General features: G+C 48.8%; 1 protein-coding gene across 1 annotated transcript in view; it reads left to right on the forward strand.

Moving 5' to 3' along the window:
* The first annotated feature begins 654 nt into the window (after window positions 1–654).
* TPRN (taperin) overlaps window positions 655–26,955 on the forward strand; it is a 50,732-nt gene continuing 24,431 nt past the window's right edge. The window contains exon 1 of the mRNA XM_063936152.1: window positions 655–3,291. Within this exon, the coding sequence (XP_063792222.1) occupies window positions 814–3,291 (2,478 nt within the window). The 5' untranslated portion in view covers window positions 655–813. The remainder of the gene's footprint in view (window positions 3,292–26,955) is intronic.

Genomic DNA, 26,955 nt, shown 5'->3' on the forward strand with positions numbered 1-26,955 from the left:
CAGGGAGAAAGGTACATAAATGTATAATAATATATAAGTATATCTGATATCAAATAAATACTATAAACAAATACAGGTAAGGCTTACTCAAGCAGGCCTTGCACTGATTATTACCGTAAATAGCTTGAGTGGAGGCACAGCTGTGGGAAGCCATCCCTTAGTACCACATTTATCTGATACTCGCTCTACTCTCATCTTTTAGTACTAAGGGAAAGGGGTTACAATAATAATAATAATAATAATAATAATAATAATAATAATATAATGATATAATAGCTGATGATTAATTGGGAGAGTGATGAATGAATGGAGTAGATGGAAGGTGCATCTCCTGCAAAAGGAAAGGGGCGTGTCCACTATGCTGACATTATCTGTGGGAGGGTCCAGGCGATTGCGTACAGGTAAGGGGCGGGGTACTGCCTGTGTTGGTGGGTGTGTCCAGCTGGCTGTTATGTAGATTAAACCTTGAGTGGCAGGATTCGGTCCCTTCTCAACAAGTAGGTAAGGGGAGTGGTCTTTCTGATGACGTACGGATTAGGGGCGGAGTTTAGAATGACAGCGGACTAATCCTCGCAGACCGGGGTGTAGTCTCTGTGATAACGTACAGGAGAGGGGCGGAGTCCCGAATGACAGAGGACCAGTCCCCGGAGTCCGGGGGTGTTCCCTCTGGGATGACGCGCGCCGGTGGGCGGAGCCCGCGGTGACAGGACCAGCTCCCGGAGCAGGCTCTCCTCAGTCAGTCAGTCAGGTGCTGCGGGCGGCGCGGCGGGACGAGCAGCAGAGCCGGTCACACATATATCCCCCGCACCGAGTATGTCGGTGAGCGGCGGCAGCACGAAGAGCTGGGCCCGGCTGGAGCCGCCCCCGGGGGGGAAGATGCCGGCCTGGAAGCTGGAGGTGCTGGAGAGGAAGCGGGCGAAGATGGCCAGCGCTGCGGCGTCCCGGGCCGGGGGCAAGGAGACGTCCCCCAGCCGCCGGACCCAGTCCCCGGAGCGGCTGGTGCTGCAGGACAGCCTGGGCCCGCTCCACGACAACCCCTTCATCAGGCTGGAGAAGGAGCGGCGGCGCCGGCGGCCCCAGCAGCACTACCCCCCGGGCCGGTCCTCTTCCCCCATCCGCCAGCTGCTGGACCTGTACGGCAACGTGCCCGGCATCCGCACCATCCGCGCCGAGAACATCATCATCATCGAGTCCGACCCGGACTACTTCAGCCAGCCCGGTGCCCACGCCGCAGACCCGGTGGAGGAGCTGATGTCCCGGAGGGGCAGCAAGGTGGCCGAGATCAGGGCCTCCGAGGTGGTCATCTATGAGCCGGAGACCCCTAGGAAGGAGCCCCCCAAGAAGGCCCCAGAGGCCCACAGGAAAGAGCCCCCGGAGCACAGCCAGGTGCTGGAGGAGGCCGGCCGGGTCAGCCGACTGCTGGAGAAGTTCGACCACGGTAAGCCGGTGAGGACCAGAAGTTGGGAGAACTTGCTGGAGCGAGACGGCAAGCCCCCCTTATTGCCAAAGCCTCCGGCCACCGCCGAGCGGCAAGGCCAAGCCCCACAGAACCGGGTGCCCAAGCGGTCCGGAGAGACCTCCCCTTCGTCCGCCTCATTGCTCGACGAGGATAGCAAGCGGTTTCCTCTCAACAACCCCTCTTGGCTTCCCTCCAAGCAACCTGCTGTCCATTCTCTGCCAGATCCCGGCCTCTTTCAGAAAAGACCCCCCAGCCCCATGGCTTCGCCAGGACCAACCACTCCTCTGTCCCCATCTTCTCCCCTGTCCCCTACTTTTTACGAGGTTACCCCTGAGGAGAAATCTTTGTCGCCCATCGTGGCCACTGTTAGGGAGAAGTTCGAGTCGGGGCACACGGGCAACAACCTTCCCTTGCCGAAGCTGGCGAACGTTGCTCAGAAGACTGGTGGCGTCACCATGGTCATCAACCCAAGAGCGGGGCCAGCTAACAAGGCAAGGCCTCCTGAAATGACAGATGGAGGTGTAACAAGAGACTGTCCACCTCTTACAAATGGTCACGTTGACCCCCCTGAACTAAACTCTAAGGCAGGAAGTTCCATTAATATTCAAGATCTTCTGTCCAAGAGCAAGCGACCTAGAGGTACTGCAGTCAAGCGCCCATCGGAGGGAAGTGGTCTAGTGCCATCTTCATCAAATGACCCCACTAGTGAGATTCTCAAAGGCGCCAACACATGGAGGCCAAAGTCTGAGGTGGACCACCTTAAATCTAGTATCCCTCCCAGTGCCAGTCTGTACGAAATGTCTGTGTATAACCACTGTGACCAGGCCTTCACCAGTGCCACTCCTAGCCAGCAAATGAAAGTTTCGGCTTCCACCAGTAGTAATGACTCTTTTGAGATTAAACCTGCTCCAAAGCCGGATCTAGGTAGCATCCCCGATGATGATATCCAAGCAAAAACCCTTGCGAACATCCGCTTACAATCTAAGAACTCTTTCGTTTTTATTCCAAAGAAGAGGCAGGTCCCTTCTGTACAGAAGAATGATAGTTTGGTGCAGACCACCACCATTGAAAAGCCAAAGGAGAAAAACAGTGCTTCCACAGTTAATGGCCCCAAATTAGATTGCATGGACTCTCCTAAAAATGGCTACTGGCCAAATGATGACCATGCCTCTACGAAGCTTCAAGAAGTCACAGTGAATGGTAATGGAAGGTTGGAACGGACGGTTAGTCCGGTGACTCTACAAGCATCCAGTGTACCCTCCCTCTCAGATTTTGACTGGCAAAGTGGCCTTTTGCCGTCCAACTCATCTACGGAACGTCATTCATTTACGGACCCTGGGGCCGAGTTTGAGTACATCAGTAGTGTGCAGCAAGGAGATGATGCGGACGTGTTGACTGTACCGGTCACAAACTTACACGAGGACGCTGCTAAGGCGGATATACCCGTCACCAACATAGATGACATCGTCCACATCGAGGACCAGGAAGCAAACAAAAAGGCCAAACCGGCTTTAAAAGTCACGGACTCCCCGCATCGGCCGCATGCTTCCCTCTCGTCTGGCCGCAGTAAGGGGGGCAATACGTTTACCGTTGTACCCAAGCGAAAGCCTGTTACTGAGCAGGAGGCCTTCAGGAGCCCAGTGCTGGACGATGATGATGATGACGAGGCTACGTCTAAAAGAAAATCTTCCGACGGGTCTGAGGCTCCATACTCCGACCTCGGGGCGCTGCTTAAAAAGCGGTATCCAACTGTGGAAGAAATTCAGGTCATTGGTGGATACCAGTCCCTGTCGAGGTCCTGCCTAATAAAGAATGGCTCGTCAAGAAAAAAGGTACGTTGTGTAAGGTGGCCTCTTCATGGTTAATGGCACAGTCTAACTTTTGGTCATTGAACTTTGTAAACGTTTTAATATTTGTTTTTCATTTGTCAGATCAATTATTATTGGACGAAGTCAAATATTGTCCCACTCTTAATACACACTGGTCCTGTTGCTTTCATTCCCATGGTTTGGTTTATAGAGGGTCATTCCGAGTTGATCGCTAGCTGCCGTTGTTCGCTGCGTAGCGATCAGTGAAAAAAGTCTAATATGCGTATGCACCGCAGTGCGCACGCGCGTCGTACGGGTACAAAGTCCTTTGTGGTTTTACGCTGGTTCTAGCGACGATTCCAATCGCACAGCCGAACGCAAGGAGATTGACAGGAAGTGGGAGTTTCTGGGTGGCAACTGACCGTTTTCTGGGAGTGTTTGGAAAAACGCAGGCGTGGCCGGGCGGGTATCTGACGTCATTACCGTGTCACTCGTCGCAGCAATCATCGCACAGAATAAGCAACTACAGGGCTGGTCTTGTTCTTCACAAAATGTGTTTGTTGCCGCGCGGTTGCACAGGCGTTCGCTCTCCTGCAAAGCGAAAATACACTCCCCGGTGGGTGGCGACTATGCGTTTGCACGGCTACTTAAAACTGCTAGCGAGCGATCAACTCGGAATGACCACCATAGTCAGAATGACATGTGCTGCGTGTTAGAGCAGCTTAGGGAAAGGACACATGAATAATTGGGCTGTCCCATCAAAACATATGTAGGATATTTCAACTTACAAGTAGATAGGTTGGAATCTTGATAAATCCTGATGTTGCCAATCAGAATTCTGCAGAAAAATGTAATATAAACTGCAGCACATATGAAATCCCTTTTGTTTGTTGATATTATTCTATAGTTGTTCTTGAAGTCACTGCTTTACTTTTGTAATCATTTTTAAGGCAGTTTGCTAGTTTTGGATCTATCTATCTATCTATCTATCTATCTATCTATCTATCTATCTATCTATCGACAGCTCTCAGGCCAAACTATTCACAATACACAATGGTCCAAGAGGTGTTCATGTATTATGTTTGATTTGGCCTGAGTGCTGCCATTAACTCATGGATACTATGGGGGGGATTAATTTGCGAGCGAAGGGTGCAAATTGCCGCAGCGTTTACGCTCCTGCAACGGCAGCCCTTCTCGCACCCTGCGCCCGGATCTTATTAGCTCAGAAGTGCCCGCTAGCCTATGGTGGTAGCAAACACTTATGAACGAGATTCCGCTGCCATAAAGCACAGTGGCTGCCGCACATATTCGGCTGGGTGAATCCGTTCACCCTTAATTGAATCCCCCACTCTATATTATCATATACATAATTATCTAAAGTCGATACTTTGATGCTTGGAATCTGTGTAGGGTCTAGTGCACCTTTGTTTGTTTTTAATATATAGCAATTGTGGCATAATAGGCTTTACCGGTGATAGCTACAGTTTTATTGAAGCGGGGCACAAGCCTCCTTGCTGGCCAGAATGGCTACCATGGATACCACAGTCGGTACACATCTGTAGTACAAAGCATCATTGTACTCTTAGCAAGGTGCAATGTATAATGGCTGCGCCTGATGCATTAAACACTCATCTAGACACGTGCTGCTGTCACCTTATGAGTCCAATGTCCCCCCACTAATGTTTCTCCTGGGACAGTGTTCAGCTTCTTAGGTCTGAAGGTGAAGAACCCGTTTAGCAATTGACTGCACAGTGTTAATATTTTCCAGAGTTCAGGTCACTTGGTGGCCGGCAGCCAGGTACAGTATGTTCCCCCCCAGAAAGAAAACCACAGGCTTGTCATATTTATTTTGTGAGGCCTGTCTATCTTCCATTGGTGGTACTATGTGTGCTCCTTTCCCGGGATTTCAGGTCTTTCCTGCCTTAATCATAGTGGTGCAGGGTACACAGGGTCTCCACCAACTAAATGGGTTGGCGGAGTTATGGAATGGGTTATTTACGGCACACTTTCTAAGGTCTGTCATCAATGCATCTGTTTATGGGCAATGGAAAGTTACTGCAGGCTCATAAACTGGGCATTTCATGGTGTGCGTGCTAACTGTGCAAGCAGATTCACGTCCAGTCTGGCAAAGAGTTCCTCTAGTTATATCCAGGGAAACTGAGGTCAGGGAACTGGAAGAAGTGACTTTATAGGGTTGGGATGGGATTAATGCAGGCATTTGGGGCTCATTCACGCACGTTCGGAAAAATGAAGTAAAAATGATCGCTTCCGTAATTATATGATGCCGCAAGGGGTCCACAGGGTCTTTAGAGTATGTAAACAAATGAGCGAAACAAAGAAAGTGACAAGCTGGGTACACACTGGGCGAGATATTGGCCGTTCAATTAAACGTTATATATATATATATATATATATATATCGCGGACGGGTGTGTACCCCGATATGTCTGCAGCAGGGTGGCAGAGCCCAAGAGTTAGGAGGCGTTGCAGGCAGTGAGGAGGAGATGATGGTAAAATCGGGGGAAGGAAAAGTACATGAGGGAAGAGGGCCCTGCTCGCGAGAACTTACAGTCTAATATTATTATTCTTTTTTCATGTGTTTCTCGTTTGTTGCTGTTACCATAGTTACCTACAGTGTTTGCCTTTGTTACCGCATGTAAAGCACAGAGGTGGCGATTCGGTGAGGACGAGCCTCAATGTGTGTTGCCGTCCATGTGAGGCCTGGACGTCACCGGAGTGGGTACTGCTTGCAGACGGCAGTGTCCGCTTGTGTTGTAAACCCAGACAGCTGCCGTTGCAACCGTCCCTCCACTAGTCCCCACTGCACAGGATCACATAGATTTGTTCTGAGCAAATTGCACAATAATACAGGGCGAGGCTGCATTCATGCACGCTGACCTCTATTGTTACTCCGGGCCTTCGCTGGCCGGGGGCTGTGGATGGCCTGTGTACTGATCATACCCATACATATTACACTAGTGACACTCGTACAATGTTTTAGATGGAAGTGCATGGCAATTTCTGCGTCTGTTGGAATCGCGCAGACCGGTGAGATGGGAAATAAAAGATCATATCGCACAGAGCTCCTTGCCCATTGCAGTTTGGGTCGATGGCGGCAGATGTTTCTATTGGAAATCTAGAACAGTAACTTGTCTGTTCCGCTCAGAGGAATTAGTAATATGCATGTTATCTGTTTCTTCTGCAGTTTTATTGCTCTGTGAGATTGTGCATTACGGAACACTGATGTTGTAGTTCGTACCGTAGCATAATGTACACTCAGTCACACAATGCCCTGATGTGCGTAATAGCATGGGGGTTATGTAATAGGTTCCAAGAATGTGGAACTAGCACAACTTTAGTAACTTTGCAGGTAATTTAAAGCCGCAATTGACAAAAAAACGTTCCGATCACCTGTTGCCGTGACAGTACTCCAAAAGCCCAATTTTTCCCCCCCATTGCACGTATATGGACCCAGGTGTGTGACTAGAACCAACCCAGGTTGGAGTCCCGGGTCTGCAGCCCTGCTCGGTACTAGGATTTTTCCTGGGACCGACCCCGGGGGCTGCTGTAGTGTGAAAGGAATATCCAGGATCAGGATAACCCGGGGTCATACCTAAAAGGATCCGGTTGGCAGGCACATTAGCGCTTGGAGATGACCTCATCTCCAAGTGCCCACGGTCAGTCAGAAGATCCGGTCTGGTGTGAACAGAGACGACCCGGGAATAATCCGGGTCTAGCCGCCATGTCTGGGATGTTTAGTTCCACAGCAGCTGTAGGGCCGCGTGTTGAATGCCCCAGGTATATATGTACATAATACAGCACCATATAATGCAACATAAATGCAAAACCTCTGACAGGAGGATCGGCAGCAGCATAGTCCATATCAATCGATTGGCTAGATAACCACAGCAATGTGCATAAAAACAAAGCGAAAACAAAGTAGTAAACACAATCAATAATTCAAACTTAAGGGCTAGAGATGGGATACAAAACCCACCATCTTTCCAAGGGTCAGGTCAGGCAGCAAAAATTCAGCCAAAAAGAGATGGCAAGGCCGGGTCAGGGCAGGCAGCACACATATATAGCCAAAAAGAGAAACCAAGGCCGGGTCAGGGCAGGCAGCACACATTTATAGCCAAAAAGAGAAACCAAGGCTGGGTCAGGGCAGGCAACACACATTTATACTGAAAAAGAGAAACCAAAGCCGGGTCAGGGCAGGCAGCACACATTTATAGGCAAAAAGAGAAGCCAAGGCCGGGTCAGGGTAGGCAACACGCATTTATAGGCTAAAAGAGAAAGCAAGGCCACAACAAATCGCAGTATCTGGGACCAGAACCAGGAGCACATGTAGTCTCTACTATAGCAGGAACGAGTCTTATCCCTCTATGCCTTGTAAACTCGCAGGGCCGAATGGGGAAAACTCTTACACGAGTGTTCAGCTGAACTCTACGTTGTGGTCGTGTGACCGCTGCAGTGTATAATCTGGCGTCCATGATGCTACGCTACATGTGGGTGGGGTGTGGAAGTCAATAGTGACTGCTCGCTACTCATTAATCAAAATGCAAAACCTGCAACTTTAAATTTTAAAACAAAATCGCTTAAAAAAAAATAAATGAAAAAATTCTGCTCTATTCCCAACTTGCCACCTGTTGCATTCCATCCTTTTCACGACAAGACTAAAGTTTTGTCCTTCTCTTAATTGTCCGTCTGATTGATCAGTGTCTTTGGAGAGAAAGAAAGGTGAGATGTTGCCCGGAGCAACCAATGACCTCTAGCACAGCCTATGAAATGACAGAAGCTGGTTGCTGTGGATAACTGCTCCACTTTATCTCTCTCCATTTCTTGATACATCTCCCTTGTTTTGGAAATGGTACAAACATGTCCAGTTGGCTACTATAAGTGACTTTATTCCGATGTACCAGTTTCTATACAGGTCCTCCGATGTTTAGTAACGATGCTTCATCTGTAACTGAATCAAATATCTGTGGTGTTTATAGACTGTAGGTGCTCACAACGTTTCAGTGCATTTGTAGTATTCATCAGGGACAAATTTGCACTTGCTTTGTGTAAATGCTGGAGCTGTTTCTGGTTGACTATTATTAAACTACAGCAATTTATGGGGCTTCATTCTTTTATTCCACCTGTGTGAGGAGATGGTATAAACATGTACTGTTAGTCTCATCTGATTAGCTAATATACGGTTGTGCCCTCACCCTAGTGCGATAAGGGCCACGTCATAAGAGGGTCCCGGCTTCCGTACAGCATTACAGGCTGCAGCTGGGAACAAACCGCGACTTGCTCCATAATAAGGCCAAGTAACCGATCTGGTGGTTTGGCCTTGGGAGTATCGAGAGATTTGTCAATCATGTTGGATGGACCTTGTGATCCGGTCGTCCAGTTTGAGTGATGTGGGCCATTTATGCTGTGCGATCAACCGATCAAAAATACAGATCAGCGGTGATCCATCTGGAAATTCTCAATTTTCTCAATCCCCGATTCGCTGATCTTGATAAATTGTATTGTTGGAATTTGCAAATAGGGGAAATCCAACATGTTGGGTTTCCCAGATTTCATGACCCCCATCGTCGGCTCAATTTCCCATTCTGCCGTATCTGCCCCATAACACAATTGCATGGTACCACAGACTGCTAGATTGTGGTCATCCGATTACCATTCTTTCAGATGTTGATCAGGATTGGTGGCCCATTTGGTGTAAAGCCAACAAACCGAAATTTCTGTGCTATTGGGACTACAAATGATCGTGGTGGTCCAAAACACCCGAATGGCACCTGTTTTTCAGTGTAGTGCCTGCAATTCTCATGCAGACCATGTATGGTGTAATTTGGTATCTCCATTTACGACCTCAATAATAGCACAGTCAGGCTTCGGCACGCAGGTTGGGATTTTATCATCTGTGACTTCCCTGAAGTTGAATTTCCATGACTTTGTGGGTAAGTCTTGCTGCTCCGGCACTGGGTGTTCCGCCAAGACGTAAAACGTGTCTAATTTCAGCTCGGTAATTCTGGTCACTCCCAACAATTTCATGTCGTAAGAACGTGAGAGAATTCTGATTTATTGATGTAGGTGTCTGAGACACCATGCTCCTGTATGATAATGTGGTAGGATGTTGTAGGCTTGCGGTGACAGCAGTCTTGTCCTGCGCCTGCAAGTGCCTTGCAACTGTTGTGGGACGTTTGGAATCCCCGGTCGCCAACGAGTTAAATGACCAGTTCTGTGGAAGCGGAGAGAAATATGTGCACTGTCCCCAAAAGCAAATTATTGTGGAGTCTCACCTTGCAGAAGGTTTTATATAGGTGACGACTATAAATCTAGTCTCCTGCGATACAGGTTACAGCAGCATATTTTGCTGATACTGGTCAGACAAGTAAATGATTCCACTTGCATGGTGGTTTAGGCTGAGACAGCAACCTCATGAAAAGGACAATACTTAGCGCCAGCCAGGTCAGGATGATGTTCTGTCTTGCTGTGCAAGCCCAATAGTTTTCAACATTTATACTAGTTACCAGCCCATCAAAATGACGGAACAACATAAAAGCAATGTCCACGCCAGTGGCTGTGCGTGGCCGAACGGAGCAACAATTGACTTGCTCCGTCTGACGCCATCTAGTGGCTGCTGGTGCACAAAATACTTGCATTCCGCGGCCTCTTCCCCCCCCCCCCCCCCCCCCCCCTCCCCCACCCCCATAGAGGTTAGGTGTAGTGTTGGCTTCTTATTATATAGGCTTTTTGGAATCTGAACATTGGGGGTAATTCAGATCTGATCGCTCACTAGGGGTTTTTTGCACTGCTGCTAACAGATAGTCACTGCCCACCGGGGAGTGTATTTTCGCTTTGCAAGTGTGCGATCGCATGTGCAGCCGAGCGATACAAAAAGAGTTTGTGCAGTTTCTGAGTAGCCCAGAACTTACTCAGCCGCTGCGATCACTTCAGCCTGTCCGGGGCCAGAATTGACGTCAGGTGCTCTCCCTGCAAACACTTGGACACGCCTGTGTTTTTCTAACCACTCCCTGAAAACGGTCAGTTGCCACCCACAAACGCCTTCTTCCTGTCAATCTCCTTGCGAACGAATGGATTCTTCGAACAAACCCACCGCTGAGCGGCGATCAGCTTTGTACCCATGCGACGCGCCTGTGCATTGCGGTGCATGCGTAGTTTTGACCTGATCACAGCGCTGCAAAAAATACCGATAGCGAGGGATCAGGTCTGAATTACCCCCATTGAGCGGTAGTTTTCCACTATACGTCCACCCTTGCATTGTAGTGCAAACACTCTTCAGGTGAAACGCGTTACAATGACATGCTGTTGCATCCTCACGCACCTTATCAAAATGTAGAACTAGTCTGCGCTGGGGCCTAATCTATATCGGGCGCTGTTATTTAGCAACGGTAGAGATGGTCAGTAACCCATATCAGACATCAGTGTTTATGGTCTGTTTTGCACTAGATAACGGCTCATTGTTTGAAAGGACGGCTGCACGTTGAATAGAATAGAAGTGCGTTCTGTTTACACTATTAAATGTATGCACAGCATATGTATACCTATCACGGTGTAACTCTGTATGGTTGTTCTAGGGCATTGTATTGCAGCAGGGTTTATACTGTTTTCAGATCTGCAATTTATACATTTGCACAACTGGTAGAACGAGGTACGCGCCTATAACCACTAACCACTGTGAGATATTAATAACTTCAGAACAGATAAAGATTCCGTGGGAGCGGCACTGGTTGCATTGAATAATGAACGCCCCATCTGCCGGTTATATCTGTTTAAGGTTCTGCTAATGACCCCAGCATTGCAGGACCTCTTCCTACACCACAGGTGGGAATATTCCACGTGTCTCCTTCTGACTGCTGAAGGCCAAAACCAGTTGTATTTATACTAGTATATAATGAAACTGTCACATTTCGTACTTGAGTGCGTTGCTAGTGGTAACTGCATGTGCGCTTTTCTGCGGCTAGAACTGGTCCATGTTGTGTTTCAAAATATATGTAATAATGAAGACTGTGTTGTGGGTTTCTAACACTCCCAGGAATGAAATGTGGTAATTATTCTGTGTTTGGGATGCGGTTAAGATACTGTCCGTCGGGATCCCGGCAGCTGGACTCGCGACGCCGGTCGGAGGGGCGAGGCTGGACTCGCGACGCCGGTCGGAGGGGCGAGGCTGGACTCGCGACGCCTGCCGGAGGGGCGAGGCTGGACTCGCGACGCCTGCCGGAGGGGCGAGGCTGGACTCGCGACGCCTGCCGGAGGGGCGAGGCTGGGAATCGCGACGCCTGCCGGAGGGGCGAGGCTGGAATCGCGACGCCTGCCGGAGTGGCGAGGCTGGAATCGCGACCGTAAGTATAGTGGGCGGCTTATGGCCGGGAGGGAAGGGGGAGGTTACGTTTAGGCTTCGGGGAGGTGGGGCTAGCGTTAGTCACCACCGGGCGAGGTTATGTTTAGGCACTAAGGGGGGAGGGTTAGGGTTACGCTGCTGGTAGGTGAAGGGTAAGGTTTATGCACAACTGGGGGGAAGCTAGGGTTAGGCTGTGGGCAGGTAGGGGAGAGGGGATAGCATACTTGCCTAGCCCTAGAGATTTGAAAGATATGGATGCCAGCGTCCGTATGTGACAGCCGGCATTCCGTCGGCCGGTCGCACATACTGAACCACTGTGTTTGTAGCATGTCTCTTTATATAACTAAAACCAATAACTTCCACCCCTTTGCAGAACCCAACAATTGCCCTGATAGCTCCGGCGTGCGTGTGTGCGTTTTATGTTCTCCAGGCAGCAGTTCCATAGGAACTGACACTGCTGGCTCTGGACGTCCCTGTAGCCCCCGCTGTGATACCAGCGCCATTTCAGGGCATAGGAGTAAGTGTTCCTGCGGAGAGAGGCGTACCAAGCGTAGATATTCAGGGTGGCTGCAGTTGGCGAGGCCGTTCCGGTGGTTCTGTGATTATCGGCTGGCAAGTAAATATGTATAGAGAGATTGATGGTATAATAGGGATGTGGCAATGTTAGGAACAGGTTACGTGACCTCTTTAATAAAAATATAAACTCAAAGTGAATATTAACGTTACCTACTCAGTCATCGACTGTACTGTGATCCCAGATTATGTGGTTCTCCTCATAAACGGCACAGTTACGGTACAGAGGCCTACAGCCGTCGTTGCCCTCCTGCACTAAATTGCTGCAGGCGAATAGTATTCGGGCACAGTGGCAACAAATATAATTTTTGTTCTCTAGATAGTTAATAAAAAAAATAAAACCTACAATCTCCGCACAGGTAACGCCCTGGTTGGAATCGATGCCAGGACCCCGGCGCAGGCATACCTTAATCATTCACCCAAGAACAAACCACATTGCTTAATTGGCCATCCTGAGAAATGTCCGCCTTGGTTACGGATGCCGGGTGTTTCACCTCATTCTGTCAGCTCCTATTTGTCAGCATAATCTCCCAGCAAATGCTCCAATATCAACGGTGACCATTCTTAATTTGTGCAAATTGTGGCATTAGAAAATAAGCACATTACAAGACACGACAGGCTTTTTAAAGCTCCCTATAATTTGATGATGAACACCAGCAATAAAGGTAATTGCCCTAGCCTGCCGTGAGTCTAATGACCGGGCCCTGGAGATTTCCAGCGACAAGCTGGGACAAGAGCGGGCTGACTGGGTAGATGGAAAACAGCAGGTACATGACTTTTCTGGGACTCTCGTCAGTTACCTGATGCCAGTACTTCATAAGTGGCAGCCATTTTGTCTGCTGTACCAAATCTCAGCATGTCCGTTCGTTAGGAGCTAGCCACGCCACTCAGTGCCTCATACCTCTGTAATATCCCTAGTTCCTATGGCTGCCTCTGCTGTGTGTGTAGGAACCACACTAGAACAGAATAAATCTCTTACATTTGGAGGGCTGGATATTGATTCTTGTAAGAATACTAGGGAAAAATCTTTCTTCTGGTAGATTTTGACTAAAACTTGACTCTTAAAACATTAAAAATGATCAGTTTGCCATCCCTCTTGGCTCGCCCAGGGTACAGCGCCTCCACGACTCTTCCAAATGTGTCTCCAGGTTTTCTGGATATCGCCGACGCGTTTCAGAGTTTCCCAGCCAGTAAAATATACGTAATCAGGTCTGATGTGTTATTGTAGCCAAACTCGCGGTCTCTGAGGTGGCGTTTTGTCCGCCAGGACAAAATGGAGAGGACTAAGCTGCGAATCAAACACTAGTACAGAGTTTTGAAAACGCTGCCATTACAGCACAGGTTTTAAGGATAGCCATGCTTGAGTCCAAATGGCTAAATCAAATTAAGTGAGGTATGTTATTCCTGTATTTGCATGGGTTTTCTCCCACAGGCCCAAAACACCATACTGGTAGGAAACATACACCCCTTTCAGACCACCAGCTTTGAACATGGGTTATTGCACATGAGTGCTCATAACCAGTGTTGCTGTGTGGTCTGAAAGGGGGGATCCGGTCTGAAGATCGACAGTGTCTAGGTCGACCACTATAGGTCGACAGTCACTAGGTCGACATGGATGGAAGGTCGACAGGGTTTCTAGGTCGACATGTGCTAGGTCGACAGGTCTAAAGGTCGACATGAGTTTTTCACAATTTTTTTTTTCTTTTTTTGAATTTTTTCATACTTAACGATCCACGTGGACTACGATTGGAACGGTAAAGTGTGCCGAGCGAAGCGGTAGCGGAGCGAAGGCACCATGCCCGAAGCATGGCGAGCGAAGCGGTGCACTAAATTTGGATCCCGGTCACTCCTACGAAGAAAACGACACAAAAAAAAAAAAAAAATCCTCACGTCGACCTTTAGACCTGTCGACCTAGCACATGTCGACCTAGAAACCCTGTCGACCTTCCATCCATGTCGACCTATAGTGGTCGACCTAAACATTGTCGACCTAGACACTGTCGATTTGATGAACCACACCCCTGAAAGGGCCCAGTTGGAATAATCCTGGTCGAGCGACACTGTATTACAACCCGGGTAGCGAGCAGGGTTGAACACGTGTTCAACCCGGCTCGCTGAGCTATGTAAACTGGGAAGCCAGGTCGAAGCGACTTATTTCCCGTTCACTCTGTATGGACAGGCGGTGCTTGGAGATCATGTGTTCTCTAAGCGCCGTCACCGCTGACGTCACCAAGCCGGCAATATGCTTGGTTGGGAACAGCGGCGGCAAGGGGCCTGAGGTGGGTCTCACCCGGGAAGCACCTGTGTCAGGCTCCCGGGTGCGCCCCGCCTTAGGCAGTCTGAAAGGTTAGTGAGCTGAGGTGAATGTTTCAGTATTCTGTGGGTAACCGTTGCGTAATATATTGGCGCAGTGTCTGTAAACGATAAATCCTGAAATCGTTCCACTGACCAATCTCTGGCAGGGTAACATTGCTGGCTACTAAGGAACCCGGACTTGAGCGAATTCCTAAATTATAGGTTTCGGAATCATTAATTAATTTTTTTTTTTTCTCTCGACTGAAGCATAATTTTGTTTTAGAGTCCAGGAACAAAGTATCTTCGGATTACAATCTGTGTGAAATAATGTCTGTGCTTTGCGGCCTGTTATTTCTGGTAATGTGGCCCCGATGCAGGCGAGTTCCTGTTATAGGCTGTACTCGTGCTGGAGCAGCCGTGCGCGGCCCGTCCTGTATCTACTTTCACTGTGTAGATTCTTATCTAGAGTGAAAATATTGTGCTGCAGGCGCTGAGAATGACATATCTGGTTTCTTTCATCCCTGCTGAGTGGGCGAGGCTGCGGGGGAAGTCAGCAGTGAAAGCCTTGCAGGGAGAGCCTTGCAGGTACCGTGCTGTACGTCACACCCCACCAACACGCCGCACGCCCGTCACGGCTCACAAATGCACCGGTGGCTGCAGCCGGATGCAGAAAGATCAATATTGCCTGTGCTCTATATTGAGGCGCGGGGTAATCCGGGGCAGATCATGCAACACAAGCTCTTGTGGAACTACAAATCCCAGCGTGCAACTGGCGCGTTGTGCTGACTCTTGTACGTTCACAGCAAATGGAAAGCGACCATTTTGCCCATGCCTACTAGTCGGAATTAATCAGCAAGGCCTAGTTTTGTAGCTCTCTATATTATGTGTAGCGCCGGCGTGCTCCATATCGCTGTACAACTGGGGACAAAGTGGCAGGAGGGCGCTGCTTGCTTGTCAGTTTACAATCTATATGATACAAGTGCTGCTCCTTTACAGGGCGACATATGGGGGCAATTCATTTGCCAGTGATGTGCCGCCAAACCTTGCCACCATGTTCGGCTGCGTGTATCTGGGCCTATTACGGTCGCTCAGAGATACTGCCGGCCGTGATGTGTCATTCCGGAACATCCATGCCGCTAATGAAATTGCCTCCGTAGGTTTGTAAATGTGGAATGTATAGGAAGAAGGGCAGCTCCCTGTCTGTTACCTGTAGACCAGGGTTCTTAACCTCCACCCTCAAGTTTTTCCGACGGGTCGTGTTTTCAGGATTTCTGTCTGTGGAAGCAGGTTGTATAATTACTGACCCAGCAACATAGATTAACTCACATGTGCATGATTAAAGATAAACACAGAACAGGACCTGGTGGTGGTACTTGAGGGCTGGAGTTGAGAACGCCGACTGTAGACAAGTGGACTTTGATTGGGAATGGTAACCTTGCCCGAAGCAAGCCATGCGAGGGGACACAGTGCACTAATTGGGGTTCCCGGTTACTGTACGGAGAAAACAACACCAAAAAAAATGAATCAAAAACTCATGTCGACCGTTTGACCTGTTGACGTAAAGACCCTGTCGACCTACTTACTGTCGACCAATAGTGGTCGATCCAAACATTGTCGACTTACTTGCTGTCAACCTTACATACCAACCCGGGGCCAATGATGTCACAGCAGCTGAAGTGACTGCAGCCTTAATTTTCGGCCTGTGGGGATCATTCAGAGTTGATCGTAGCTGTGCTAAATTTAGCACAGCTACGATCATTCACACTGACATGCGGGGGGACGCCCAGCACAGGGCTAGTCCGTCCCGCATGTCAGTGCCGCCACCCCCATCCCCCCGCAGAAGTGCAAAGGCATCGCACAGCGACGAGGCCTTTGCACTTCAAGAGTAGCTCCCGACCAGCGCAGCTTTAGCTTGCTGGCCGGGAGCTACTCACTGCACCCCGGCCCGCAGCCCTTTCGGTCCGGCCACGCCTGCATTGGCCTGACCAAACCCACGAAACGGCGCCGTTCCATCCCCTCCCACCCATCGATTGCCTCTGCCTGTCAATTAGGCAGAGGCGATCGCAGCCCTGCTACGGCCTTCAGCGGTCTGGCATGCGCTGGCGCACTAAGGCGCATGCGCTGTAGGGACCCGTTCGCTCGGCTGCGACAAAAAGCAGCGAGCGAACGGGTCAGAATGACCCCCTGTATACCATCCTAGCAGGACATTTGTAAGGAAGTGGGAGGAGCTTCAGCTGTCCTTTTAACAGTGCTTGTATGGGAGTGTCTGGGTTATGCTGAACAGGGAGTTTAGCCTTTATGCTTCTTAGATGAAAATTTTGGGGTTTCTTCATCTTTTAAGGACTGGAGTTTGTGGGTTTTTTTTAATGTTCATTTTAAATGCAATATAAAGTGATCCATTATCATTTATGACCAGCTCTGTAATAGGTCTTTAAATTATTATTATTATTAATAACGTTTGTATAGCACCAACAGAGGGAGTTGCGCTTTACGAGTGGAAACGCAGTTATAAAAGGAGACTGTGTAATAATAGAGAAGTAGGAGGGCCCTGCTCACAATCTAATCCCTGGTCCAAATTAGGTCATCAATCAGATTTTCGTGATGACCTAATTGTGACTGTGACACAATAAGTGGAGGAAACCATCGTACGTCTCCAAGCAATAAATATTTATTTGAATCCAGCCTTTCCCTAGGAACCTCCCTGAGGTATGAGGCACCCAGTGCACTACAATGCACTAAAAGTGCAGAGGGCCTAATTCAGACCTGATCACAGCAGTAAATTTGTTAGCAAATGGGCAAAACCATGTGCACTGCAGGTGGGGCAGATGTTTCATGTGCAGAGAGAGTTAGATTTGGATGGGTTATTTTGTTTCTGTGCAGGGTAAATACTGGCTGCTTTATTTTTACACTGCAATTTAGATTTCAGTTTGAACACACCCCACCCAAATCTAACTCTCTCTGCACATGTTACATCTGCATACCCCCCCCCCCCCCTACCCCTGCAGTGCACATGGTTTTGCCCGATAGCTAACAAATTTGCTGCTGCTATCAGGTCTGATTTAGGCCCCAAGTCTGCAGGTGACAGAAACGGAAGGTACATTGGTGTTCTTCAGTATAATATAGCGTCAATAAGTGGCCAATGTTACCCAATAACCCTTCATCCGGTGACTGCACAAAGCAGGCCCGCACTGAGACACAACAAAAAGCCTTTAATCGGCTTGTACCACTCGGGGCCAGAGTCCAGCACAGGTTGTGTTACTGCCGGGCTGTAAATACCAGTGACGCTCAGACTGGCTGCACTAACCTGTTATAAACACTGCAGATTAGGCCTATAGGGTTCAGTACATTTCCGTCACGCTGGGGAGTGTGTAAAAGACTATATAGAGGACCAAGGCCTTTAAAATGGTTTTAATAAAGTACAGTTTCCATGGCGTTGTTCTACTGTAAGTAACCCAGTGGATCGTATATGTTACCTCAGACTCCAGCTGGATGACACAGTAGAATAATAGGTTCTTGGGCAGTAAAACATTCACCTGTCGCACACAGTTGATGCAGCAGTTTTATCGGCTGAACCCATATTTAGGAGAATGCATTTTATCCGCTCACTAGGAGCCATTGAAATTACTGAGGCACGAGGCACTGCTTTCCTCCGCGAGTCTACAGGCTGCCTTTTTAATGGCATTCTGTAGAGCCGTACAGTAATGAGGATCTGCGATGGAGCACTTCGCTGTACAGAAATGAGTGCAGGCGTCTGGGTTACCCAGCGTGGTGTTCCTAGAGGTTCTCGGTGCCTCGGGTGACTTTTTTATAAGGACAGAGGCTGCAGAGAAGGAATTGCAGCTTCGTTTGCTGCATCATTTCGAAGGAGCAGATGCTACAAATCACTTAATCCCTCTGGGAAGAGTAACTCCTGCGTCACCACAGGAAAGTTTCTGCATTTAATGTCCGTGGGACAGCTGTATCTCCGGGCTATATTGTAAAATATTGTGAATATATATATATATATATATATATATATATATATATATATATATATATATATATATATATATATATATATAGATACTCTGCAGTCTTGACATCCAGTCATGTGCTGCTGCTTCGCCAACCCCCTCCTCCCCCCATCCCACATGAACCTGGCAGTAGGTTAACCCTGAGGGAAATAACTTCTTTTAAAGGTATTGTGTGTAAACATCAATTTCTTGCTATTTCCCAGGCTGTCTCATTCCTGTAAGAGCCAGTGTTTGGCTTATATGTTCCCTGTATGTTTACGCACAGACCTGCTGCATGCATTTCACCCCTTCCATCTCTCCCAGGTTGTGTGCAGAGCCGACCTGCACCCTAGTACCCTAACCTAAACCTCACCCCAAACGGTAATCCTAATACCCTAACCACTAAACCTACCCCAATATCCTATCCTTAATACCCTAACTCAGAGGTTCCCAAACTGTGTGCCGTGGCTCCCTGGGGTGCCTCGGGACACTTGCAGGGGTGCCCTGGGTTGGTGGTCCAGGACCTATTCATATTATTCATGGTCAATATAATAGGCAAAACCAGTGCTGGTGGCTGCCAGTCATAAAATATGTGGCCAAACAGAAGCAAATCTGGTCACTCACCACACAACTGACCCTAAGGATGACATATAAACACAATCTACTTAATGTAATATTTCTTTCTAAATTTCTTAATAAGAAATTTGTGGCCTAGGGGTGCCGTGAAAAAAATTCTGATATTCTAGGGCACCGTGATTCAAAAAAGTTTGGAAACCACTGCCCTAACTCTTAGCCCAAACCACTAAACCAGGGATGGAGGAACCTTCGGCCCTCCAGCCCATGTTGAGCTACACATACCAGCATGCCTTGCTACAGTTTTGCTATTTGGCCATGCTAAAACTGTTGCAAGGCATCCTGGGATGTGTGTAGTTCAACAACAGCTGGAGGGCTGAAAGTTTCCCATCCCTGCGCTAAACCAACCCTATCCAAAATACCCCAAACACCTAAACTAATCCTAATACTCTAACCACCAATACCCTTACCCTAAGCGCAGACTGGATGGGTCAAATTCTATGTTTCTATTACTTCTGACCACAAAATGGCCGCATCCAGTCAGGATAGGGTACCAGTCCTCCCTCACTGGTTTATTGTACTTTTCTCTAACGTCCTAGTGGATGCTGGGAACTCCGAAAGGACCATGAGGAATAGCGGGCTCCGAAGGAGGCTGGGCACTCTAGAAAGATTTAGGACTACCTGGTGTGCACTGGCTCCTCCCACCATGACCCTCCTCCAAGCCTCAGTTAGATTTTGTGCCCGGCCGAGGTTGGATGCACACTAGGGGCTCTCCTGAGCTCTTAGAAGAAAGATAGTCTTAGGTTTATTATTTTCAGTGAGACCTGCTGGCAACAGGCTCACTGCAGCGAGGGACTAAGGGGAGAAGAAGCGAACTCGCCTGCTTGCAGCCGGATTGGGCTTCTTAGGCTACTGGACACCATTAGCTCCAGAGGGATCGACCGCAGGCCCAGCCTTGATGTTCGGTCCCGGAGCCGCGCCGCCGTCCCCCTTACAGAGCCAGAAGCAAGAAGATGGTCCGGAAAATCGGCGGCATGAAGACATCAGTCTTCACCAAGGTAGCGCACAGCACTGCAGCTGTGCGCCATTGCTCCTCTCACACTTCACACTCCGGTCACTGAGGGTGCAGGCGCTGGGGGGGGGCGCCCTGAGGCAGCAATAAAAACACCTTGGCTGGCAAAAATACCTCAATATATAGCCCCAGGGGCTATATATGTGGTAAATACCCCTGCCAGATTCCATAAAAAAGCGGGAGAATAGGCCGCGGAAAAGGGGCGGAGCTATCTCCCTCAGCACACTGGGCGCCATTTTTCCCTCACAGTTCCGCTGGAGGGAAGCTCCCTGGCTCTCCCCTGCAGACTACTCTACAGAAAAGGGTAAAAAAGAGAGAGGGGGCATTTAATTTGGCGCAGTATATAGTTTATATTAAAAAGCAGCTATAAGGGACATAACTCAGTTAGTCCCTGCCTTATATAGCGCTCTGGTGTGTGCTGGCATACTCTCACTCTGTCCCCGCAAAGGGCTTTTGTGGGTCCTGTCCTCTATATTGAGCATTCCCTGTGTGTGTGGAGTGTGTCGGTACGGCTGTGTCGACATGTCTGAGGAGGATAATGAGGTGGAGGCGGAGCAGATGCCTTTAGAAGGGATGTCACCCCCTGGGGGGCAGACACCTGAGTGGATGTGCTTATGGAAAGAAATGAGTGCACGTATAGACTCATTACATAAGAAATTTGACGACATGCCGACTGCGGGACAGCCGAGTTCTCAGCTCGTGCCTGTCCAGGTGTCTCAAAAGTCATCAGGGGTTTTGAAACGCCCGCTATCTCAGATGGCACAAGTAGATGTCGACACGGATACTGACACCAGTGTCGACGACGAGGAGTCAAATTTAATGCCCATTAAGGCCATTCACTGCATGATTGAGGCAATGAAAGAGGTGTTAAATATCTCTGATTTACATCCAGGTACCACAAAAAAGGGTATTATGTTTGGGGAGAAAAAACTACCTGTAGTTTTTCCCACGTCAGATGAATTAAATGAAGTGTGTGAAGAAGCGTGGGCTTCCCCTGATAAGAAATTGGTAATTCCTAAGAAGGTACTAATGGCGTTCCCTTTCCCGCCAGAGGATAGGTTACGTTGGGAAACACCTCCTAGAGTGGATAAAGCGCTCACACGTTTGTCTAAAAAGGTGGCACTACCGTCTCAGGATACGGCCGCCCTTAAGGAACCTGCTGATAGAAAGCAGGAGGCGATCCTGAAGTCTGTATATACACACTCAGGCATTATACTTAGACCAGCTATTGCGTCAGCATGGATGTGCAGTGCTGCCGCTGTGTGGTCGGATAAACTGTCAGAAAATATTGACACACTAGACAGAGACCCGATTCTGCTAAATTCCCAGCAGGTGATAATCAAGGTACCCCTACTTCAACAAGGCCGGGGTTACTATTCCACACTATTTGTGGTGCCGACACCGGACGGTTCGGTGAGACCCATTTTAAATTTGAAATCCTTGAACACATACATAAAAAAATTCAAGTTCAAGATGGAATCGCTCAGGGCGGTTATTGCAAGCCTGGAGGAGGGGGATTACATGGTATCCCTGGACATCAAGGATGCTTACCTGCATGTCCCCATTTACCATCCTCACCAGGAGTACCTCAGATTTGTGGTACAGGATTGCCATTACCAATTCCAGACGCTGCCATTTGGACTCTCCACGGCACCGAGGGTATTTACCAAGGTTATGGCGGAAATGATGATACTCCTTCGAAAAAAGGGAGTTTTTAATTATCCCATACTTGGACGATCTCCTAATAAAGGCACGATCCAAGGAACAGTTGTTAGTGGGAGTAGCACTATCTCAGGAAGTGCTGCGCCAGCACGGCTGGATTCTGAATATCCCAAAGTCACAGTTGGTCCCGACGACACGTCTAATGTTCCTGGGAATGATTCTGGACACAGTCCAGAAAAAAGTGTTTCTCCTGGAGGAGAAAGCCAGGGAGTTGTCTTCTCTAGTCAGAGACCTCCTAAAACCAAAACAGGTATCGGTGCATCACTGCACGCGGGTCCTGGGAAAGATGGTAGCTTCTTACGAAGCAATTCCATTCGGCAGGTTCCATGCCAGGATTTTTCAGTGGGACCTGTTGGACAAGTGGTCCGGATCGCATCTTCAGATGCATCGCTTGATAACCCTGTCCCCAAGAACCAGGGTGTCTCTTCTGTGGTGGCTGCAGAGTGCTCATCTTTTGGAGGGCCGCAGATTCGGCATACAGGACTGGGTCCTGGTGACCACGGATGCCAGCCTACGAGGCTGGGGGGCAGTCACAAAGGGAAGAAACTTCCAAGGACTATGGTCAAGTCAGGAGACTTCCCTTCACATAAATATTCTGGAACTAAGGGCCATTTACAATGCCCTAAGTCAAGCAAAATCCCTGCTCCTACACCAACCGGTGCTGATCCAGTCAGACAACATCACGGCAGTCGCCCATGTGAATCGACAGGGCGGCACAAGAAGCAGGATGGCAATGGCAGAAGCCACAAGGATTCTCCGATGGGCGGAAAATCATGTACTAGCACTGTCAGCAGTGTTCATCCCGGGAGTGGACAACTGGGAAGCAGACTTTCTCAGCAGGCACGACCTCCACCCGGGAGAGTGGGGACTTCATCCAGAAGTCTTCCAAATGATTGTAAATCAGTGGGGTCGTCCACAGGTGGACATGATGGCGTCCCGCCTAAACAAAAAACTAGAGAGGTATTGCGCCAGGTCAAGAGACCCTCAGGCGATAGCTGTGGACGCTCTAGTGACACCGTGGGTGTACCAGTCAGTTTATGTGTTCCCTCCTCTACCTCTCATACCAAAGGTATTGAGAATAATAAGAAAGCGAGGTGTAAACACAATTCTCGTGGTTCCGGATTGGCCAAGAAGAGCATGGTACCCGGAACTTCAAGAGATGATCTCAGAGGACCCGTGGTCTCTGCCGCTCAGACAAGACCTGCTACAGCAGGGGCCCTGTCTGTTCCAAGACTTACCGCGGCTGCGTTTGACGGCATGGCGGTTGAACGCCGGATCCTGAAGGAAAAGGGCATTCCGGAGGAAGTCATTCCTACGCTTATTAAAGCTAGAAAAGAGGTTACAGCAAATCATTATCACCGCATATGGCGGAAGTATGTTGCATGGTGTGAGGCCGAAAAGGCCCCAACAGAGGAATTTCAACTAGGTCGATTTCTGCATTTCCTGCAAGCAGGAGTTAATATGGGCCTAAAACTAGGCTCCATTAAAGTACAGATCTCGGCTCTGTCGATTTTTCTTTCAAAAAGAACTAGCTTCAGTACCTGAAGTTCAGACATTTGTGAAAGGAGTGCTGCATATTCAGCCCCCATTTGTGCCTCCTGTGGCACCTTGGGATCTCAACGTGATGTTGAGTTTCTTAAAATCACATTGGTTTGAGCCACTAAAAACCGTGGATCTGAAATATCTCGCGTGGAAAGTGGTCATGTTATTGGCTTTGGCTTCAGCCAGGCGTGTGTCAGAATTGGCGGCTTTATCATGTAAAAGCCCTTATCTGATTTTCCATATGGATAGGGCAGAATTGAGGACTCGTCCCCAATTTCTCCCAAAGGTGGTGTCAGCGTTTCACCTGAACCAGCCTATTGTGGTGCCTGCGGCTACTAGGGACTTGGAGGACTCCAAGTTGCTAGACGTTGTCAGGGCCCTGAAAATACATGTTTCCAGGACGGCTGGAGTCAGAAAATCTGACTCGCTGTTTATCCTGTATGCACCCAACAAGCTGGGTGCTCCTGCTTCTAAGCAGACTATTGCTCGCTGGATTTGTAGTACAATTCAGCTTGCTCATTCTGTGGCAGGCCTGCCACAGCCAAAATCTGTAAATGCCCATTCCACTAGGAAGGTGGGCTCATCTTGGGCGGCTGCCCGAGGGGTCTCTGCTTTATAACTTTGCCGAGCAGCTACTTGGTCAGGGGCAAACACGTTTGCAAAATTCTACAAATTTGATACCCTGGCTGAGGAGGACCTGGAGTTCTCTCATTCGGTGCTGCAGAGTCATCCGCACTCTCCCGCCCGTTTGGGAGCATTGGTATAATCCCCATGGTCCTTTCGGAGTTCCCAGCATCCACTAGGACGTTAGAGAAAATAAGAATTTACTCACCGGTAATTCTATTTCTCGTAGTCCGTAGTGGATGCTGGGCGCCCGTCCCAAGTGCGGTTTATCTGCAATACTTGTACATAGTTATTGTTAACTAAATCGGGTTATTGTTGAGCCATCTGTTGAGAGGCTCAGTTGTTTCATACTGTTAACTGGGATTCATATCACGAGTTGTACGGTGTGATTGGTGTGGCTGGTATGAGTCTTACCCGGGATTCAAAATCCTTCCTTATTGTGTACGCTCGTCCGGGCACAGTGTCCTAACTGAGGCTTGGAGGAGGGTCATGGTGGGAGGAGCCAGTGCACACCAGGTAGTCCTAAATCTTTCTAGAGTGCCCAGCCTCCTTCGGAGCCCGCTATTCCCCATGGTCCTTTCGGAGTTCCCAGCATCCACTACGGACTACGAGAAATAGAATTACCGGTGAGTAAATTCTTATTTTAATTGTATATCAGAGTTTGTGTGAGGTCCATTTTGGCATACATTTAGGGAGTGCAGTGCGTATTGAAGTCTTGCCCCGGGCACATGCTAGTTAATTGGCACAGTCTAGTGAGCAGTGGTTCAGCTGACAAAATGGCCGCCAGTCACTGTGCAGAAGGCACCATTTGCTGTTTAGTCAACTGAAACATTAACACTTGCAATGTTCTCATCTGCTCTAAATCCGTTCTTCTCCCCCGATGACCCTGATAATCCGGGGACACTGGGCCTGTTCTGGGATTTAGTACATTCAGTTCAGAGTCCTCTAATAGCCGGTAATCTGCCCTGGTGGCACATAGGGTCTGGTTCACAGGAATCTAATTGGGCCAGGTTTTATAATTAACCTTAATACTGTGGGAGAAGATGTTGATTTAGGTTACGGGTCTAGACAGAAGCTGCACGTGAATCTCGTTAGGGAGCTTTTTCTTGTTGCTGAGCCGTTAATGGGCCTTTTAGGCTTCCGTGGTTTAATAGTCTTTATTCTAAGTAGAACAGACTTTTTTCCGTCCCGTCCATTGTACGATTATCTAAATCTTTTCTAATTTGATTTATCTGTGTGTAGCTTGAACTGCGAAGGGTCTGACCGGGCTTGCGCGAGAGCCACTGTTTTATGGTCTCATGGTCCTTGAGGGCCCCCCCTGGGTGCAACCCTGCTTTGTGAGTGCTTGCGAGTTGCCTGGCGCCCGGACCATGGGAACACTGAAGTATCTGCCGCATTCCATTCATTCCACTAAGTTTCCAGCTACAGGGTCGGTCCTGCTTGACGTGGGGCCGACAGGCAATTAATAACCCCAGCTGTATAAAATGAATTGTGGTGATTTAAGCTATGGAAGATCAGAGTGGAGAGGTCTTTATGTCCACTATATGACACATTAACTCAGTATTATGTCTGAATTATTCTAGAATAGTAGAACCGTCGTTGCAGGATGCTTCAATGCTTTGTTGGGTTGTGCCAGGACGATAGCTGGGGCCAGAACCCTCTCTTCATTCATTACTCCCCTACCCCCATCCCTGTGTATGTGTGCTCAGGGCTGTGGATTGGAAAACGAAATGAGGAGGAATAAGACCTACTCGCCTGGAACCGGAGAGCTTTAATGTGGCCAGGACGTAGACACTTGTACACTAGAACGTGGGCTCGGTGTGACCGTGCCGGGATGACCACCGTCCCTGCGTCTCGTGTCCCCCTAGTAATTCGCCGTCATCCATTTAAGCCCATACAGTACCTTGGTGCTACATTATATGTCCCATCCAGCCACATCCGAACCATCAGCTCTCCAGCTCACGTGACACTACAAGTCCCAGCATGCCCTTCTACAGGAATAAAACCCTTCCCTGCAGCCGGTCGCTGTTCTAGTAGCTCTTTGCACCGTGTCATTCACATTTATTGCTGTCGGCCATTGCGGCGCAACGTGTCGCAGCCCGCAATGATGTGAATAATTGCAGACAAGTAACAAATTATGCTGAATGAGTTTTATATAGGTAGAAAAAGATAAAATAGGCCCCTATGAGGCTTTTGCTGAGCGAGTATTACGCCAGTTTGTGCAGCGTATATTGTGCTACAGTCCCTTATGTCTTAATAGGATTGTTTGACCGCTTTTGGGCTTTTAAAATTGCAGGCTTCTGCTTGGAATTTGCAACGTTTAAGTTGTCCTTCCCTCCCCCGCGCCTCACCTATACAAGGTCAGGTATATATGAAGGGTTAACGCAAAGACCACCTGTAATGCTCAGTATGGCGCAGTCAGGTCTCGGAAGTGACACCGCTGTGTGGATCCCCTGTTCCTCTCACTTTCAGCATCTCCTGGCAGCCAGATAAAGTGCTGCACACCGGGTTTCATTTGCAGACCGGCCAGGAATAATTGATAAGCTGGGGTGAAAGGTCATTCCACCAGACGCAGGCCCTGTAATGAGATGGGATTCCTGCTCAATAATTTACCACATGGTGCCTGTCAGGTGGGGTGGGGGGTGCAGGATTGCTGCTGAGGAGGAGCGAAATCAGTTTAACAAAGGAAATAACGTTTTGGATCTGAGGCCATTTTGGGCCTGCGCTTACGGCAGTGTCGCATTGTGTGTGCAACCTGCTGCGCTAATTCTGGAGAACTGAGGTGTCTATTTACTAAGCATTAGAAGGAGATTAAAGAGGGTCATTCCGACCCAAACGCTTGCTGCAGTTTACCGCAGCGATCGGGTCGGATCTGCGCATGCTCCGCAGTGCGTGCTGGACGGCCAAAGGCCGTTGTTCCCTTGCGATCGCCTCTGCCTG

This window comes from Pseudophryne corroboree, chromosome 8 (genome assembly GCF_028390025.1).
Source record: "Pseudophryne corroboree isolate aPseCor3 chromosome 8, aPseCor3.hap2, whole genome shotgun sequence".
Taxonomy (NCBI): Eukaryota; Metazoa; Chordata; class Amphibia; order Anura; family Myobatrachidae; genus Pseudophryne; species Pseudophryne corroboree.